This window comes from Fusarium flagelliforme, assembly GCF_020744385.1.
Source record: "Fusarium flagelliforme strain FIESC 12 MPI-CAGE-AA-0113 chromosome Unknown B0J16scaffold_7, whole genome shotgun sequence".
Lineage (NCBI taxonomy): Eukaryota > Fungi > Ascomycota > Sordariomycetes > Hypocreales > Nectriaceae > Fusarium > Fusarium flagelliforme.
The window spans coordinates 935456-950317 of NW_025763509.1; the positions used below are offsets into that span (position 1 = coordinate 935456).

Consider the following 14862-nt stretch of genomic DNA (forward strand, 5'->3'; position numbering starts at 1 on the left):
GTGCCACCATCGCTCGTACGAGACAGGGAAACTCTCGGGTCTTCGGCATCTGCAGACTTCTCGAAATTTTGGAAGGTTGCATAGACGCTATAATTGGCCACAGCGTCATCTTTCAGTGGATTCATCATCCGGGCCGTTTTTTGGACCTGATGGTTCTTTGGGAAGTCTCCCGATCAAAGGTTCCTCTTGCCGTCGGATGTTTTACAGCAACGGGCATGGCCTCTCCGAAGCCATGACAGCTCGTGGCCATTCCCGTGTTTCCATGACAGAACATTTATAACCGTCTCCAGATTCTGACAATTTTTGTTACCCTCTCGTTACTCTCTTCCCATTCCTTTCTTCCAACCTGTCCTGGCGTGGTCTGATCCGTTCCATCCTGTGACAGTGAAGAAAAGTTTTTCCTCTATTCACCCTTCCCCTCCAACCATGGCTCAGAACCACGAGGATTTGGCCGCCGAGTATGTAAAACTCTGTTTTCAAGCTTAATTGGAACCCTTGCTAACAACTCCCAAAAGGCTCCACGAAGAGCTTGGTGAGCGTACCGTCACTGACAAGAAGACTGATCTTGCTGGTGGTTACATCGCCCCTTCTGAGATTAACGAGAAGATATCTCTGGACAAGCATTCTGACCCAGAGTTCGGTACCACTCCTGATGGCGAGGAGCCCAACAACCATGAGAGGGCCACTCTCCGCCGTGTAGGAGAGAACCTTCCTGCCTCAGCTTTCCTCATCGCTGTTGTCGAGTTGACAGAACGATTCGCCTACTACGGTGCTCAAGGTCTATTCCAGAACTACATCTCAAACTCTACCGATGGCTCTGATGGTCCCAAGGGTCTTGGTATGGGTAACCAGGCCGCTACCGGTCTGAACCTGTTCTTCCAGTGGTTCTGCTACGTGACTCCCATTCTCGGTGCCATCATCGCCGATCAGTACCTTGGAAAGTACAAGACTATTCTATTGTTCTGTAGTTTCTACTGGGTCGGTCTCATTATCCTCTGGACAACTTCGCTACCTGTTGCCATGGCTGCTGGTGCCAGCAAGCCTGGTTACATCATTGCTATCATCGTTATCGGTTTGGGAACTGGTGGTATCAAGTCCAACATTGCGCCTCTTATCGCCGATCAGTATCAGCGACGCAGAATGGCTATTCGAACTGAAAAGTCCGGAGAGCGAGTCGTCATTGACCCTGCCATCACCTACCAGCGTATCTACATGATCTTCTACTGGTGCATCAACGTCGGTGCCCTTTCTCTGCTTGCCACTCCCTTCATGGAGAAGTACAAGGGTTTCTGGACCGCCTACCTCATGTGTTTCTGCATGTTCAACGTCGGCATCGTCACTCTTATTCTCCGTCGCAAGACTTTTGTCAACCGACCTCCTCAAGGATCCGTCATCACCGACGCTTTCAAGGCTCTTGGTATGATGATTGCTGCCCGCAACACTGATGCTGCCAAGCCTTCATGGCGTGAGGCCAACGGCAAGACCAAGGCCGTCCCCTGGAACGACCACTTCGTCGATGAGCTGAAGCGCGCTCTCCGTGCTTGCAAGGTCTTCGTCTTCTACCCCATCTTCTGGGTTTGCTACGGACAGTTCTCCACCAACTTCGTCACCCAGGCTGGTCAGATGGACGGCCACGGCGTTCCCAACGATCTTATGCAGAACTTCGATCCTATCTCAATTTTGGTTTTCACTCCCATCATCGAGAAGGTCCTGTACCCCATTCTCCGACGTTTCGGTATCGAGCTTCGACCTATCGCCCGAATCACCATCGGCTTCTGGTTCGCCGCTCTGTGTCTCGCTTACGCTGCTATCGTCCAGCACCTTATCTACTCTGCTGGACCTTGTTACGAGAACCCCAAGAACTGCGCTGCTGGTATGGTGGACGGCAAGAGCCTCCCCAACCATGTGCACATCGCCATCCAGACCCCTGCCTACATCTTCATTGGTATCTCTGAGATCTTCATCTCCGTTACTGGTCTCGAGTACGCCTACACCAAGGCTCCTCCTTCCATGAAGTCTTTCGTCCAGTCCATATACCTCTTCACCAACGCTTTCGGTTCCGCCATCGCCGAGGCTCTTGTCTCTCGCGCCAAGGACCCCGATTTCCTCTGGCTCTACGTCGGTGTCGGTATTGCTTCTGCCGTCACTGGCTGCATCTTCTACGCCATCTTCCGCCACTACGATGCCCAAGAAGATGAAATGTACGACCTGGACCGCGATGCGCCAGTTCTTACCCACAACGGTATCAAGAACACCGAGGAAGAGGAGCATTAATTGATGAAGAAGAGGAATGTGTGTGTATTATAGTTTTAGTTGCATAGTCGCTGGCGTATCATGGGGTAATGTAGCGGCATTCAAGGTTTATGATAGACTCTTTATGCTAATGAAGAAAGATGTTAATGATATATCGTGTCCCACTGCTGTGAAATAAGTTTGCTTGGCATCGTTTAATATATGTGACACTGCTCCATATGTGGTGTACGATACCATTACTTTGTATGCAATTACATCAGTCATTCCTGTGTTTGATTATGGATGTCTCGATCTACGTGGGTAACGAATTATGTAGACTAAATACAGGCTTAGAAACGACCTTGGGGTGTGGGAGCGTCAGAGTGTTAGAAGAATTGGCTGCCGGGAGCATAAGCAACGAAATAATTTGGTTATCTTATGCTAGTTTATGGTTAGCAGTTAGGCTACTTTATTTCTGTAGTCTAAGCCTCAGAGGACAAATCTTCTGACACCCACATGGGGAGAAAAAGACCTAAGGACCTAGTGTAGACTCCCAAAGTGTTCTGTTTTTGGTGCTTACGACGCTAAGTTGTAGCTGAGGGCGATAAGCCCCCTAGGAGGCTTTGAAGGCGTCTCCGTTCCTCCAAGTGCAGTTCCCGATGGGCAAAGACAAAGCAATCTGCCAGATGTGGCTGAGAAAGCAGTCGGGTTCTCGTCCTCATCGGCCGAGACTGAACACAAGAATGACTGGCTATAGGTACATGTAATGACACGTCAGTAGACTGTCCAACTCGAGTCCAGAACCTGCCAAGAACGCTTTGGACACAACTACTGAGCCTTGGGACCGAGTTGGAGGGGATATCAGAGAGCTCGATGCGTGGGTATCACGAGTCAAAAGCTCGATGATCTATAAAAGTGGCCTGATGTGGCATAAAGTAACCCACTCAATAGGTTGTGTCCATACTCTTCACAGTCGTGCTTGCTTGCAGCTTGCTGCTCCCCAGAGTCTGAGGTCCCGGAACTCGCGCCTCGATGTCACCACGATGATCGAAAGCTGAAAGTTAGCCCATAGACTAACAAGGATGACCCTCTTTCTTGTGCCAGAGCATTCTCTTGGCCGTTGTATTTCCTGGTTGATACTTGAAATTGAGTTTTGACCCCTTGCATTCTAATGTCTGTCCTTATACACTATTCGCCCAGCCGTTAGACCATTTACTTGGCAGTCAAACTATTTGCTTGGCCTGCGCTATTCTTTTCTTCTTCCCCAGTCTGTGCACTGCCTTATCTTTCCTCTTGCCTAGAAAAGCAAACCCGAATTCTTTGTTCGCTCAGCTTTGCTAGTTGCTGGCCAATCAGTAACTTCGGACTCGCCACCCGGCCATCGCCAAGCAATCTCGAAGTACTGGTTGACAACCCTTTCATGCGTCTTAGAGCCATTTTATAACCCAACATAAGGTTTTGTTTCTTTTGACTATTATTCCAGCTCAGTAGAGCCAGCTGAGCCCGGCAGGCAGTGTTCAGTTGAGGCTTTTTCGCTGTTGCTAATGATGTCTGGCGTGGCGAAACGACGAGCTCATACGTGGTCGTAGGAATGAGATTACATGTTGGGAGAAAAGTCTATAAGTATCGTCAAACATGGTTGTAGGTCTTTTATCATCATCCATAAGCCTCTTACTCTTCTAGTCACCAAGCATCACTATCTACCTTTCCTTCGCTACGATGAAGCTCTTCGATCTCACCCTCTTCGCCTCAACTGCTATCGCAGCAGCCTGTGCCAACCCTATCCCTGAACCGTCACCTCAAACCGTCTGTGGTCTCACAGGTATCATAGGCGATGTACCCACCCAGATCCGAACCTCAGCCTTCGAATCCCTTTCCGGGTTCTCCACCCCTGAAGCATGCCGTGCAAAGTGCTTCAGCGCCGAGTATGCCAAGTGCAAGTCCTTTGGCATCCGTCAGAGTGGCGGCGGCTCATGCCTTCTCTTCGACTACGATATCAGTTCCCATATCATTCCTCGTCAATCCGTCTACACCTACTTCCCTCTTCCTGCTGGAATTCGTGGTGCTGTTCCCGAGAACGTGGCCAAGCACTACACCGCCGATATTTCGAAGACGAAGGGCACATATGAAGGCTGTCGTGGAGTTTGTCTGTCTGATCTTAGATGCAAGGCCTTTGGATATAAGGATGGTGGCAACTGCCAGCTTTATGATGTTTCTCTCGAGGGAAAGGTCAAGCCCAAGGCGGATTGGGCTTACATCCAGTACAATGTCGACTGCCCTGCTGCTTAAACCTTGGCAGGTAGCTGACACCTAGTGGGGGTTTTGCTTGACCTGTACAGTCTTGTTGTCTTGAATACAAAAGGAATCTTCATGCTTGAGGAGAGAAGTCAAGGCCAAGATCTCTTCTTTAAGACCAGCAGATATCCATAGCTAAAGTCTAGTCTAATTTAGCCGAGATCCTAGAGCTTTTCATATGGAGAACTGCGAGTCTTTGTTTCCTTTCCCATGTTCTGAGAAGCGAATGTAGAATGTGCACAGATCTAGCTTGTAGCTAATCCAAAGACAAGGCAAAACTTTCCTCCGGAATCTGAAAGTAACCCGTCAAAATCTAGGCATGATATCCAAATTTTCCGGTAGTCTATCACTAAAGTATTTGTAATGGCGATCATCATCCTGTTCGGTAGTATCGTGGAAAAGTCGGTCACTATCTCCGTATCGAATACAACCTTTGAAACCGACAACCCTGTCTCTAGATACCAGAAAAATGGACTCTTAACGATGGAAGACAAGGTATAGCTCGATTACCTCTTGATAGTCTAGGCTCTAAGATTAGGCCGTTTATTTCTAACACGTAAGCTTAAATCCTAATCGCAGCCTCATTTGTTCCCTTTTGCAATGCCTGGACCTTGGCGGTGAACCAGATTCAGCCTCTATCTGGTCTGTGAACTGTTTCAGTGAGGTCCAAGAACAATCCTCCGTGAAAAATTAGCATTAATCCGCACGGGCAATAATTATCCCATCAACCTTCTGCCGAATAAAGTGGACTGTGCCTAAGGACCCTGGACAACTGTCCCTGCGTCCAACTGCCTGCCAGTGATAATAAGTGAAAAACTGGGCCTTAATCCTCCTAGCAGAGTAGACTCCATCTTGGCGGGAGATCTTAGTCGGACCTTTCCAGATTAGAGGAGGTAGGGCTTGTTTTATCAGATTCTTGAGAGGGCCTATTTTATATCGCGGATATCCTTCTTTCTCGGTGATTTCCTCATCCCTCTCCATCTTCACGCATCAACAACGGCTTGCCCAGACCAAGAACACGCACGAGCCACTACGCGATGAAGCTCTCTTTCGGAACACTTGCTGCCTTGCTAGGCGCCTCGGTTGTCGTTGCAGCACCCGCTGAGCAGTCCGCCAACAGCCTCATCCAGGAGCTCAACACCAAGGCCTTGTCCGCACTCAAGAATGCTGAGACGAAGCTCTCTGAGCGATCCACTGCTAAGAAGTGCACAACCGCCAACTTGGTAGTGCGCCGTGACTGGTAGGTCTCCCTTCCCGCATTGCATTCACCAGTCCACAGAGCTAATAACCACTACAGGAAGGCTCTTTCCAAGACAGAGAGAAAGGCTTATGTCGATGCTGTGCTTTGCCTTCGCGAGAAGCCCTCCAAGTCTGATCCGTCTTTCGCTCCTGGCGCCCGCACTCGTTACGATGATTTCGTTGCGGTCCACATCAACCAGACTCAGAGCATTCACGCAACAGTGAGTTATTCGATGGAAAGCTTTGGAACTATCTAACAAGTATCTCAGGGTAACTTCTTTACCTGGCATCGCCACTTCGTCGGGGCCTACGAGAAGGCTCTCCGTGATGAGTGTGGATACAAGGGCACACAGCCGGTAAGCATCCACTATCCTTGAAGTCAACGATCAGAACAGCCAACTCACAATTACTGCAGTACTGGAACTGGTTCGAGACGGGCGATATTTACAAGAACCCCCTCTTCGATGGCTCTGAGACCAGCATGGGTGGTGATGGCGAGTATGTGAAGCACAACGGATCTGTTTCTGGCAACCCTGCTGGAAAGATCATCATGCCCAGCGGCAAGGGTGGTGGCTGTATCAAGTCCGGCCCTTTCGCTGGAGCTACCGCCAATCTCGGCCCGCCCAGCCCTGGTATGGACGGTATGCCCTCGTTCAAGGAGCCTCTCGGATACAACCCTCGCTGCCTCCGTCGCGATATCAACCAATACCCCATTGATCAATGGATGACTCTTCCCAACCTGTACAACGTCACTGTTGGCGAGGCCTCGCAAAGTCTCGAGCTCATGCAGGTTGAGTTCCAGGGACGATTTGCCGACAAGTTCCTAGGTATTCATGCTGCTGGTCACTTCGTCATGGGCGGCGACTCCTCCGACTTTTACTCTTCACCCAACGAGCCTCTCTTCTTCCTGCACCACGCCATGGTCGACCGTATCTACTGGATCTGGCAAGCTCTGCACCCTAAGCAGGCGCGGGATATCGCTGGTACTATCACTATGGAGAACAGGCCCCCTAGCAGAGATGCTCTCAAGTCTGACATTCTTGATGTTGGTGTCAATGCTGATCCCATCACAATTGAGGATGCGCTTGACACTCTTGACGGCTCGCCGTTCTGTTACATTTACGAATAGAGCCCATCATTAGGAATGGAATCAAATGGTATATAGGTACAACTCGTAAATATATCTGAGCCATTCAGGCTTGTTCAGTTGTGTGATCAGACCCGTTCGTCGTTTCTTCAAATAACACATTCGTCCATGGATGTCTTGACGGTCCACCTGGCCAACAGGGCGAGGATGGGGTGATCTGCTTCAAGTTTTCCAGTGCCTTTCGAATCCTCTCCTTATCCACAGGCTCTCCATTGCTGTAGTCGTACCAAGCATTGATGAGGTAGAACTCGTCCGCATTCTCAGGCCAGTCCACGGAAGATCGATAGTTCGGTCGTGGTTTGATTCGCGCGACACGTCGTTCGTATCTATCGCGAAAGATGTGATGCTCCGCGATGGCATCCCATGCACTCCATCGCCATCTGTTCTCGGAGGTTGCTCGCAAAGGCAAGGGATTCTCAGGTACATCTGTATCGAGCGGATGGAGAAGGAACTTTATCAGTGTCTCAAATTGCCCTTCCGTCAGAGGAAACAGGGTATATGGACCATCAAGAAGTCCAGCGTGAAGATATAGTTCTTTGCACTAGTAAATGGTTAAAACACATCGAGTGAAGAGAAATTTGTTTCAGCCTACCTCTATCTCTGATTCCCCTCTATCAAAGACCAGAACGCCACCGAATATCTTTGCTTCAGCCCAGTACCCAACAGTGTCCGCAGCACCGTTAGGGTATTGGTCTATATTTGTATAGGCCCGATGGCAGAAAGGCGTAGGATGCCGCCGGTTGGAATCCCACTTATCCGTATCTCGCGGTTCATCTACCCATTTCTGGTATTCGTGATGTGGATGATTCACGCCATCTAATTTATAAAGATGTACTGCAATCTGATGACACGACACTGCCAATAATTCAAGAAGCCGTAAATGGAACGTTTTGGATCCGACTATTGTGTCAGAAAAGATCGAGAGTAACTTTGAAGAGATTAGAGAATGCGATAGCCAGTAAAACACGACTGTGACATGCCGGAAGTTCAAAGTCTAGCATAGTGGCTTTGAAATTTGCGCGGAACTCACGGGCTCTTTCGACCATACCTGGACAGAGCTCCCCATGATCTCTTGAAGGATGCGTATCTGGGGTCCAGTGGAACTCAGAGAAAGAGCCAGCTGTAGGAAGCCCATCGATGATCTCGGCGAAAGTCTCCTCTGCTACTTCTGTATTTAATACCCGCATTAATGCATTCTCAAATGCCTGTCGGTGCTGGGTCTCTAGACTATCGACATTGCCCACTGAAGGCTCAACGTTCGGAGACATCGCAATTGATAGCGCAGAAGATCAGAGAGAGTCGGCAAATCGGTCAAGTAACAAAAATGTCGGATGTCAAGACAGCCTTTGGCGAAGTAGAAACCGGGACATCACGTGGGTTTGCTGTGCCATCACGAGAGTATTAGTAATGATTAGTACAGCCAATCATGTTTGCGAACTTCGCGCCCATGCACCCCCAGAACTTATTTGATGTTTTAGTACCCGCCCGTTATGTATATCATCTGTTGGTTCTGTCGTCTAAAAAAAGACGGGCGCAAATGAGTACTATTGGCTTGCTGCTTAGCCTGCAAGGTTCTGACTATCCTGCTATAGCGGAGACCATTGATCGGCATGTCTTAAAGTTGCAGCAGACTTCCCAGATGCCACTATTTACCTGATCTGATCACCTATGTTATGATAGCCGCTGATTGTTAAAAGATGTTGGCCCGGTCAAGCGGGCATACCTGGCGTATCGCTCGATGGCTTCAGAATCACTGCAAGGCCGGGGTCTGGTTCCGGACCCATGATCGCCTCCTTGCAAGATGCTGGCTCGGGATTTGGGATAATTGTTTATAAAAGGAGTACGTGGAAGCTCTTGGACAAAATCATATTCAGTTCAGAGACATTGTACATCCTCTCTAAGCAGACTTCAATCCATTTTCAACCCTTCTAATTTACCATACAAGAGCTTTCCCACCCCCTAGCCTACAAAATGAGCATGCCCAGGGACTTTACAGTTAATGGGATCGGTCTTTTAGGCATTATTGTTCAAGATCAAGGAAGGCATGAGCCTTTACAGGAGAACACTTCAGAATTTACTGGTGTAAGTTGTTCCTGCCCGGGATCGAAAACACCACACACCTGCTGACATTATGGATTTAAAAGTTGGCTTTTGCCATTCATGCCGGAGTTTCTATCTTGGAAAAGCCCCAGGGGCGTCAAAGCTTACGAGAAGTTGGACTCAATGTTGTTCAAGCATGGGCAAACCGTCCAGGAGGCTTCAAGTTTGGCGGAGATCCAAACCAAATGCCAAGATACGTCGACGCATTCCTTCAAGCTATCCGCAAGGACTTCCCAAGAGTTATTCTTTCTGACGTGGGCGGGCCCGACGTCATTGCCGAGACAAGACGCATTCCTGGGACTCCCGGCTGGAATGGGAACTTGTTCCAATACAAGCCGAAGAGTGCAACTGGACTTATCTTCAACAAAAGGGTAGGTGATACCATCTAGCATTGGGGATTCAGCCCGACACTGACCTTATTCTCAGCGGGTTCACCAAATGGCATCTGCCGCTAATCAGTCCAGTGGGAGCACCAATGGAAAGAAGATGGCCAGTCGATATAGAACGTTCCTTTTCATGCTAGCTGTAGCAACTGCTCACGAGCTGACTCACTGCTTTGTTGGTTATCTGGCTCAAGGGCAGGACAGTATCGGTTCATATACACCTCCCCGGGTTACCTTTTTGAACTACACTGGTGTAGAAGACGAGAACGGCGATCCACAGACTGGAGAATCTGGACGCTGGCTCGAGAATTATTTATTTGGTGGATCGATCGAATTCTACAAAGACACCTCAGACGATGGTGATCAGGTACGTTCAAGGACTTGAACCAGTGTCTTCGAGGCTAATGAAAGAATCAACGACAGGCAGGAATTCCCTACATCCTCAACTCAAGGTCAGTTGCAAAAAGGATTCATCCAGATTGTGTGCTTCAGCTGGTGACAAAGATTAACGGTGAGGTATCCCGTATCCGAAGGAGAACAGGGCTTCAAATACTAACAATTGAGAAGAATTCCGCGATTTCCCATTCAAGACAAGCGGAAAGGAATTATCATACCAAGACAGAAGGGCAAAGGGGCTGCTTAGTTTGGGCTCAACGGAGGCGACTGGTGTACAGGCAAGTGGTACGTTCATGCGTGCCCTAAGAGAGGGACCTCGTGTTCTTCACAATATCTCAGCCAGTGAGCTGTGTCGCGTTCCTCTTGAACCGAGACGTGTTTTGAGAACCAGCCAGGTCGTTTACTAAGTAGAAGGAAGGGCTGAGGAAAGGAGTGATTGTTTTTGAACTTGCTATGCACATTACCATCCTATCAACCATGATATGTTACAATAAGGTTTCATTTAGACACATCTATTCATTCTTCTCTCAGTTCTTGCAAGTTGGTTATTGATCGGTTGAAATTAAGCCTTATCGCCAGTACCACCTGAGGCCAGCTTCGAATTTGGACACTTTATGGTAGCGTAGGCTAAAACTTAGGTTACTTTATTTTAGCGCCTAAGTTTTAGAGAATAATTGTTCTGTTGCCCGTTACCCACGGCAACCTAACTCTTTCAATATCGTCAAACAACCACAACGCTGGTGTGTTTCCAGTCTGAGGCGTCTCCGGATCGGTACTTGGCTGAGGTTTCTTCCCACGGCGTTTATTCGTCTTCTTTCTTCCTGGAGAGGGTGCTAGAACTGTCGTTCTAGATCCAAGAGTAGTAAGAATAATCTAAGGCTATTAGCTAGTATCTTGAGAAATGTAGATGATGAGTGAAGACTGAATACTGACTCCAAGTGTTTCAGCACTGATCGAGGGAAGAACAATAGCGCCAGAGAGCTTGTCTATAAAATGGGTTAGCTTTAATCAGTAAATGATGAGGCTTCCTGAGAACGAGCTGCTTACTCTTTGGGGGGTTCTTTGAGCAGTCCTTAGCTCGATGTGACCCCCATTTGTGACAGTGAGGACATTTGTGCTTAGGCTTTCCTTTCTTCCCGGGGGCGCCTCATCTTCTGGCAGATCGTAGGTCTGAGGCCGTATGTTTCGACTTTCGGAGGTTGCAATTCAGTAGTTTGATAGTACTCTGCTTCACTTCGATATGGGCAGGAAATTTGTGAGGATGTCAAAAGGGTTAGGTAGCCAAAATAAAGTCGCCTATGTACCGACGTAAATCTCCACAAAGTGACTGGCCTATTTCGTCTCTTATGCTCTTAGCGGTGGAGTTCTTTGCTAAAGCACGGAAGGCATGGAGGGGTCGGTTGGTGGGGCAATTTCCAACCCCGCATCCGCCGCCATCGGATCGCATCAATACTTTTAAGCTCCCTTGTCCATGTTCCGGGAATGCCAAAATGACATTTTGTGACAGGCTTCGCTAAATTGATCTGACGATACTATCCCAATCGAGGTACAGTGAGGCTCATGGTTTCGCATGCCCCCGAATTCCCGGGTTTGCATCACTACCCCAGATTGGGACCCGAGAATACCCTACACTAACCACTGGATGGTGCCTCTACGGACCTACATATACATAATTGTAGTGCGTTCAATTGATCCTGAGATTTAGATTTTGTTTTTAAATTAGAATTTTGTTTGAAAAATTTGCAATATTGTAGTTATCAGGTATGAGGCATGTGCCCTCTGTTTGCTCTATGCCAGCTTTCGGCGGTCGGTTATGGTGAAGACGAGTGCGGAATAAAGCAGTTAGCAACGGTCGCAAATCGTACGACGACTGTTTCCGGTAGCGAAAATCGGCAATCCATTCATCCAGACAGGACCAAACATTGGAGAAATAAAGATCCGCAAGTGAGGAATCGGCATCTTGGTACGGCAGGTTCGGATAAGAATATTTCCCCCCGGTTCGGAATGTCTTTACCCCAAGATTGACAAGGGCCAATCACGATAAAGGATTTGCAATGGTCATTCTGACGTGGAGAGCCGTGTTGAATTGCCGCTACCGTTTGCGCCCATGATCCACGGCCCCGCCCCCTCCAACATTCCCGGCTAGAATAACGGCAAAGGAATGCTCATCTTCAGCCCAGCAGCTGTCATACTTAATCTCGCGACCTGCACACTCTTTTGGGGCATCTCATTTCTTCCTTATCTATCACACTCTCAAGATACCCCAGACTCCAACGTCTTTCCCTCTCTATCCTCCACACACACACTTCACAATGTCCAACGGTACAAACGGCACCAACGGCGCCTCGGCGCAATCAAAGTTCGACCCCAACTTTACCGACCATGTCATTGGCCTCATGAGCCCCGAGACCGAGCCTCGACAGCGCGAGATTCTCACTTCTCTCATCCGCCATATGCACGACTTCTGCAGAGAGGTCGAGCTCAAGCAGGAGGAGTGGATCATTGGCGTCAACTACATCAACTCTCTTGGCCAGGCCTACCAGAAGAACCGCAACGAGACATGGCGTGTCTGCGACATTCTCGGTATTGAGTCGTAAGTCAATTCAATTGCGCAATCAAAAACGTATCCACTGACTTTCCAAGGCTCGTCGACGAGATCAACCACACGGTCGTTACCGACGGAGGAAAGGCTCCCACATCCTCCAGCATCCTCGGACCCTTCTGGTCTCCCGAAACCCCCTTCCGCGACAACGGTGCCAGCGTCGTCCAAGATATGCCCAAGGATGGTCAACTCACATTCTTCCACGGTGTCATCCGCGATGTCGATACAGGTAAGGGTATTCCCAATGCCGTCTTCGACATGTGGCAAGCCAGCACCAACGGCAAGTACGACGCCCACGACCCCGAAAACCAATCGCGCCACAACCTCCGCGGCAAGTTCCGCACCGACCAGGATGGCAAGTTCTGGTTCTACTGCCTCAAGCCCACCGAGTACGCCATCGACACATCTGGTCCCTCTTCCGAGCTTCTCCGCATCATGGGCCGTCATCCTTACCGCCCTGCTCACATCCACATCATGGTCACCCACGATGACTACCTTGGTGTTACTGCTCAGCTGTACCCCAGCGACGACCCCTACCTCGAGACCGATACCGCCTGCGCTGTCAAGGACGACTTGGTGCTTGATTTCAAGCCTGCCAAGGATGATCCTCAGGGCGCTGTTCTCGATGTCGAGTACAACATCAACCTTGCTTCCAAGAAGTACAAGCCTGATAGCACTATGCTGATGCAGAACGCCAACCAGAACAAGTTCTAAGCATAATCAAAAGAGAAGGAATAAAAAAAGAATAAAAGAATAAAAATGGCAAGGTTTTAAGCATTTGAATGGCATGTACATAACATTTAACATGGGTACATTTTAGCGAATCATGATGGACGGCTAGTAAGGAATGAAAATTACTGCAAGTTTACCACGTATCAAAAGCATGATCTCACATAGGGATGAATGCGAAATTATTGTAAAGTGATGTGAACATTGAAGTAAGCAAGCTTGACAATCTGGGTTGACTAACTTTTATGAAATGCACGCAATATGACCCATCTCCAGGCGTTGAGGCTGTCAGGAGTTCCCGTGTTGAAACCGCAACAACTCAAATCACCAAAGACATCAAACCACCCGAGTCATCATGTTTCGCCTAAACCCAGTATTGGCCACGCTGCCAATACCATACGAAGGCAAAGCACGTATCATACGTAAAGGTGTAGCAAACCCAGCATACCGCTTGATTACACCCACACGTTCGCGAATAGTCATACGCACTTGTCGAGCATGCACATCTAGACCAAGCAGATGAATCGGCGTGCTTACTACCTGAGACGCAGCAGGCATAAACAGCTGAGCCATCTTGAGTCTCGAATCATCAGACTTGAAAATGTCCGCAAATGGAGTGATAGACGCGAAGGGAAATTCGGCAAGCTTAGGAGCGATCATAGTAGGCAGATTGAACGAGGCGTATATAGTCACTGCATCTCGAAGAGTGAACAAAGCATAACTCAGCAGAGGTGTCCCAGCGCCACAAGCCATCCGAGAAAAGTAGGCGTCCTTGAATATGCTTAGTCCAGAACTGACGGTCGTGGTAGCGGCGAACTTGGCGGGAGAGGAGCAGACGATAGAAGGGTCGAGATCATATTGAACAGCATTGAAGGAGTCGAACATGTTGGCAGTGGCGTAGGTTCCGAAGTAGACGAGGAAGGGTATGAAGAGCGAGGCGAAGGTTGCCTTGGGCTTGGAGGCCCATTTACGCATGGAGCCCATGACTGAGGTGTTGCTGGTTGCCTTATTGAAGACGAGCCTAGGGTGGATCATGTTAGTTATGTACCCAAGATGGGAAGGAAGATGAAGAATAGTGAGATATGATTGGAGGAGTCTTACTTGTCAATGGCTGTAACCCAGGGAGTGACCAAAGCAGAAGCGAAAGCCGCAGCAGCCAGGTCAACAGCAAAGTACTGCAGGGTACAATGCTGTTGCTCCCTAATACTCATAACATCCGTCATTTTGATGATAGTGAGAGTCTATAGACTCAATTTGATAGATAGATGATCGAGGAAAGAGTGTGGAATTTCACAAGTTCGATGCTATGACTCTTATATAACACGGCATCTGACACCGAAATACCGAACCACCGCATAACAGTCATACAGTCCCAGCCTATCAGATCCCATCTAGGTTCTCAACTACCGGTCTAGTTTCAGCCCGACACGTACATTCTCAACAAAAGGCTTATCTTGGTTGTCAATCACGAAAACTGCCAGGGCTGATGGTAAGCTCACCTTGTGGGTCTCTACCGGTGTGGTTGGTAGAGACTGCGGCTACGCTAATCTCGATACCGTCTTGCGTCGGGTTAACCAGGAGAGATGGATTGACTCACCTCGGTGACACGTCTTTCGGTTATGTTCGGTCGGAGGATTTGGCGAGTGAGCTTCTAGACCGACTTTCTCTGTTTGGTGTTTTGTTCCCTCTCCGCGTTTTCCCCACGGCAATGAGGCGGGATGGGATGGGAATTGTTGACG

At 48.8% G+C, this 14862-nt stretch overlaps 7 protein-coding genes across 7 annotated transcripts; 5 read left to right on the top strand and 2 right to left on the bottom strand.

Moving 5' to 3' along the window:
• Nucleotides 1-131: 131 nt before the first annotated feature.
• B0J16DRAFT_348668 (POT family-domain-containing protein) lies at nucleotides 132-2440 on the top strand. Its single transcript, XM_046128775.1, has 2 exons — nucleotides 132-458; nucleotides 516-2440. Exons 1-2 carry the CDS (start codon nucleotides 427-429, stop codon nucleotides 2272-2274), a joined length of 1791 nt encoding a protein of 596 aa, XP_045978803.1. The 5' UTR covers nucleotides 132-426; the 3' UTR covers nucleotides 2275-2440.
• Nucleotides 2441-3742: 1302 nt separating this feature from the next.
• B0J16DRAFT_348670 (uncharacterized protein) lies at nucleotides 3743-4684 on the top strand. The gene has a single exon (XM_046128776.1). The coding sequence runs from the start codon at nucleotides 3952-3954 to the stop codon at nucleotides 4519-4521; it is 570 nt and encodes a 189-aa protein (XP_045978804.1). The 5' UTR covers nucleotides 3743-3951; the 3' UTR covers nucleotides 4522-4684.
• Nucleotides 4685-5564: 880 nt separating this feature from the next.
• Nucleotides 5565-6895, top strand: B0J16DRAFT_417966 (uncharacterized protein; the record flags this gene model as incomplete). Its single annotated transcript, XM_046133723.1, has 4 exons — nucleotides 5565-5767; nucleotides 5825-5987; nucleotides 6036-6122; nucleotides 6182-6895. The coding sequence occupies 4 exons, from the start codon at nucleotides 5565-5567 to the stop codon at nucleotides 6893-6895; spliced, it is 1167 nt and encodes a 388-aa protein (XP_045978805.1).
• Nucleotides 6896-6910: 15 nt separating this feature from the next.
• B0J16DRAFT_348674 (uncharacterized protein) lies at nucleotides 6911-8252 on the bottom strand. Its single transcript, XM_046128777.1, has 3 exons — nucleotides 7894-8252; nucleotides 7506-7841; nucleotides 6911-7454 (listed from the first exon to the last, which is right to left on the bottom strand). Exons 1-3 carry the CDS (start codon nucleotides 8179-8181, stop codon nucleotides 6960-6962), a joined length of 1119 nt encoding a protein of 372 aa, XP_045978806.1. The 5' UTR covers nucleotides 8182-8252; the 3' UTR covers nucleotides 6911-6959.
• Nucleotides 8253-8791: 539 nt separating this feature from the next.
• Nucleotides 8792-10321, top strand: B0J16DRAFT_417968 (uncharacterized protein). Its single transcript, XM_046133724.1, has 5 exons — nucleotides 8792-8995; nucleotides 9058-9384; nucleotides 9440-9763; nucleotides 9820-9907; nucleotides 9964-10321. Exons 1-5 carry the CDS (start codon nucleotides 8885-8887, stop codon nucleotides 10197-10199), a joined length of 1086 nt encoding a protein of 361 aa, XP_045978807.1. The 5' UTR covers nucleotides 8792-8884; the 3' UTR covers nucleotides 10200-10321.
• A 1558-nt stretch (nucleotides 10322-11879) lies between these two features.
• B0J16DRAFT_182385 (Intradiol ring-cleavage dioxygenase) lies at nucleotides 11880-13267 on the top strand. The gene is made up of 2 exons (XM_046122637.1): nucleotides 11880-12385; nucleotides 12436-13267. The coding sequence occupies exons 1-2, from the start codon at nucleotides 12105-12107 to the stop codon at nucleotides 13106-13108; spliced, it is 954 nt and encodes a 317-aa protein (XP_045978808.1). The 5' UTR covers nucleotides 11880-12104; the 3' UTR covers nucleotides 13109-13267.
• Nucleotides 13268-13305: 38 nt separating this feature from the next.
• B0J16DRAFT_309922 (uncharacterized protein) lies at nucleotides 13306-14395 on the bottom strand. Its single transcript, XM_046124937.1, has 2 exons — nucleotides 14225-14395; nucleotides 13306-14144 (listed from the first exon to the last, which is right to left on the bottom strand). The coding sequence occupies exons 1-2, from the start codon at nucleotides 14344-14346 to the stop codon at nucleotides 13460-13462; spliced, it is 807 nt and encodes a 268-aa protein (XP_045978809.1). The 5' UTR covers nucleotides 14347-14395; the 3' UTR covers nucleotides 13306-13459.
• Between the last annotated feature and the right edge of the window lie 467 nt (nucleotides 14396-14862).

Coding starts and splice junctions, on each gene's coding strand:
- B0J16DRAFT_348668 (XM_046128775.1), top strand. CDS start 427: ATGGCTCAGAACCACGAGGATTTGGCCGCCGA. Junction 459..515: donor CACGAGGATTTGGCCGCCGA/GTATGTAAAACT, acceptor AACTCCCAAAAG/GCTCCACGAAGAGCTTGGTG.
- B0J16DRAFT_348670 (XM_046128776.1), top strand. CDS start 3,952: ATGAAGCTCTTCGATCTCACCCTCTTCGCCTCAACTGCTATCGCAGCA.
- B0J16DRAFT_348674 (XM_046128777.1), bottom strand. CDS start 8,181: ATGTCTCCGAACGTTGAGCCTTCAGTGGGCAATGTCGATAGTCTAGAG. Junction 7,842..7,893: donor TGCTAGACTTTGAACTTCCG/GCATGTCACAGT, acceptor ATCTCTTCAAAG/TTACTCTCGATCTTTTCTGA. Junction 7,455..7,505: donor GAGGGGAATCAGAGATAGAG/GTAGGCTGAAAC, acceptor ACCATTTACTAG/TGCAAAGAACTATATCTTCA.
- B0J16DRAFT_417968 (XM_046133724.1), top strand. CDS start 8,885: ATGAGCATGCCCAGGGACTTTACAGTTAATGGGATCGGTCTTTTAGGC. Junction 9,385..9,439: donor GACTTATCTTCAACAAAAGG/GTAGGTGATACC, acceptor CCTTATTCTCAG/CGGGTTCACCAAATGGCATC. Junction 9,764..9,819: donor CCTCAGACGATGGTGATCAG/GTACGTTCAAGG, acceptor AATCAACGACAG/GCAGGAATTCCCTACATCCT.
- B0J16DRAFT_182385 (XM_046122637.1), top strand. CDS start 12,105: ATGTCCAACGGTACAAACGGCACCAACGGCGCCTCGGCGCAATCAAAG. Junction 12,386..12,435: donor GACATTCTCGGTATTGAGTC/GTAAGTCAATTC, acceptor TGACTTTCCAAG/GCTCGTCGACGAGATCAACC.
- B0J16DRAFT_309922 (XM_046124937.1), bottom strand. CDS start 14,346: ATGACGGATGTTATGAGTATTAGGGAGCAACAGCATTGTACCCTGCAG. Junction 14,145..14,224: donor TGGGTTACAGCCATTGACAA/GTAAGACTCCTC, acceptor GATCCACCCTAG/GCTCGTCTTCAATAAGGCAA.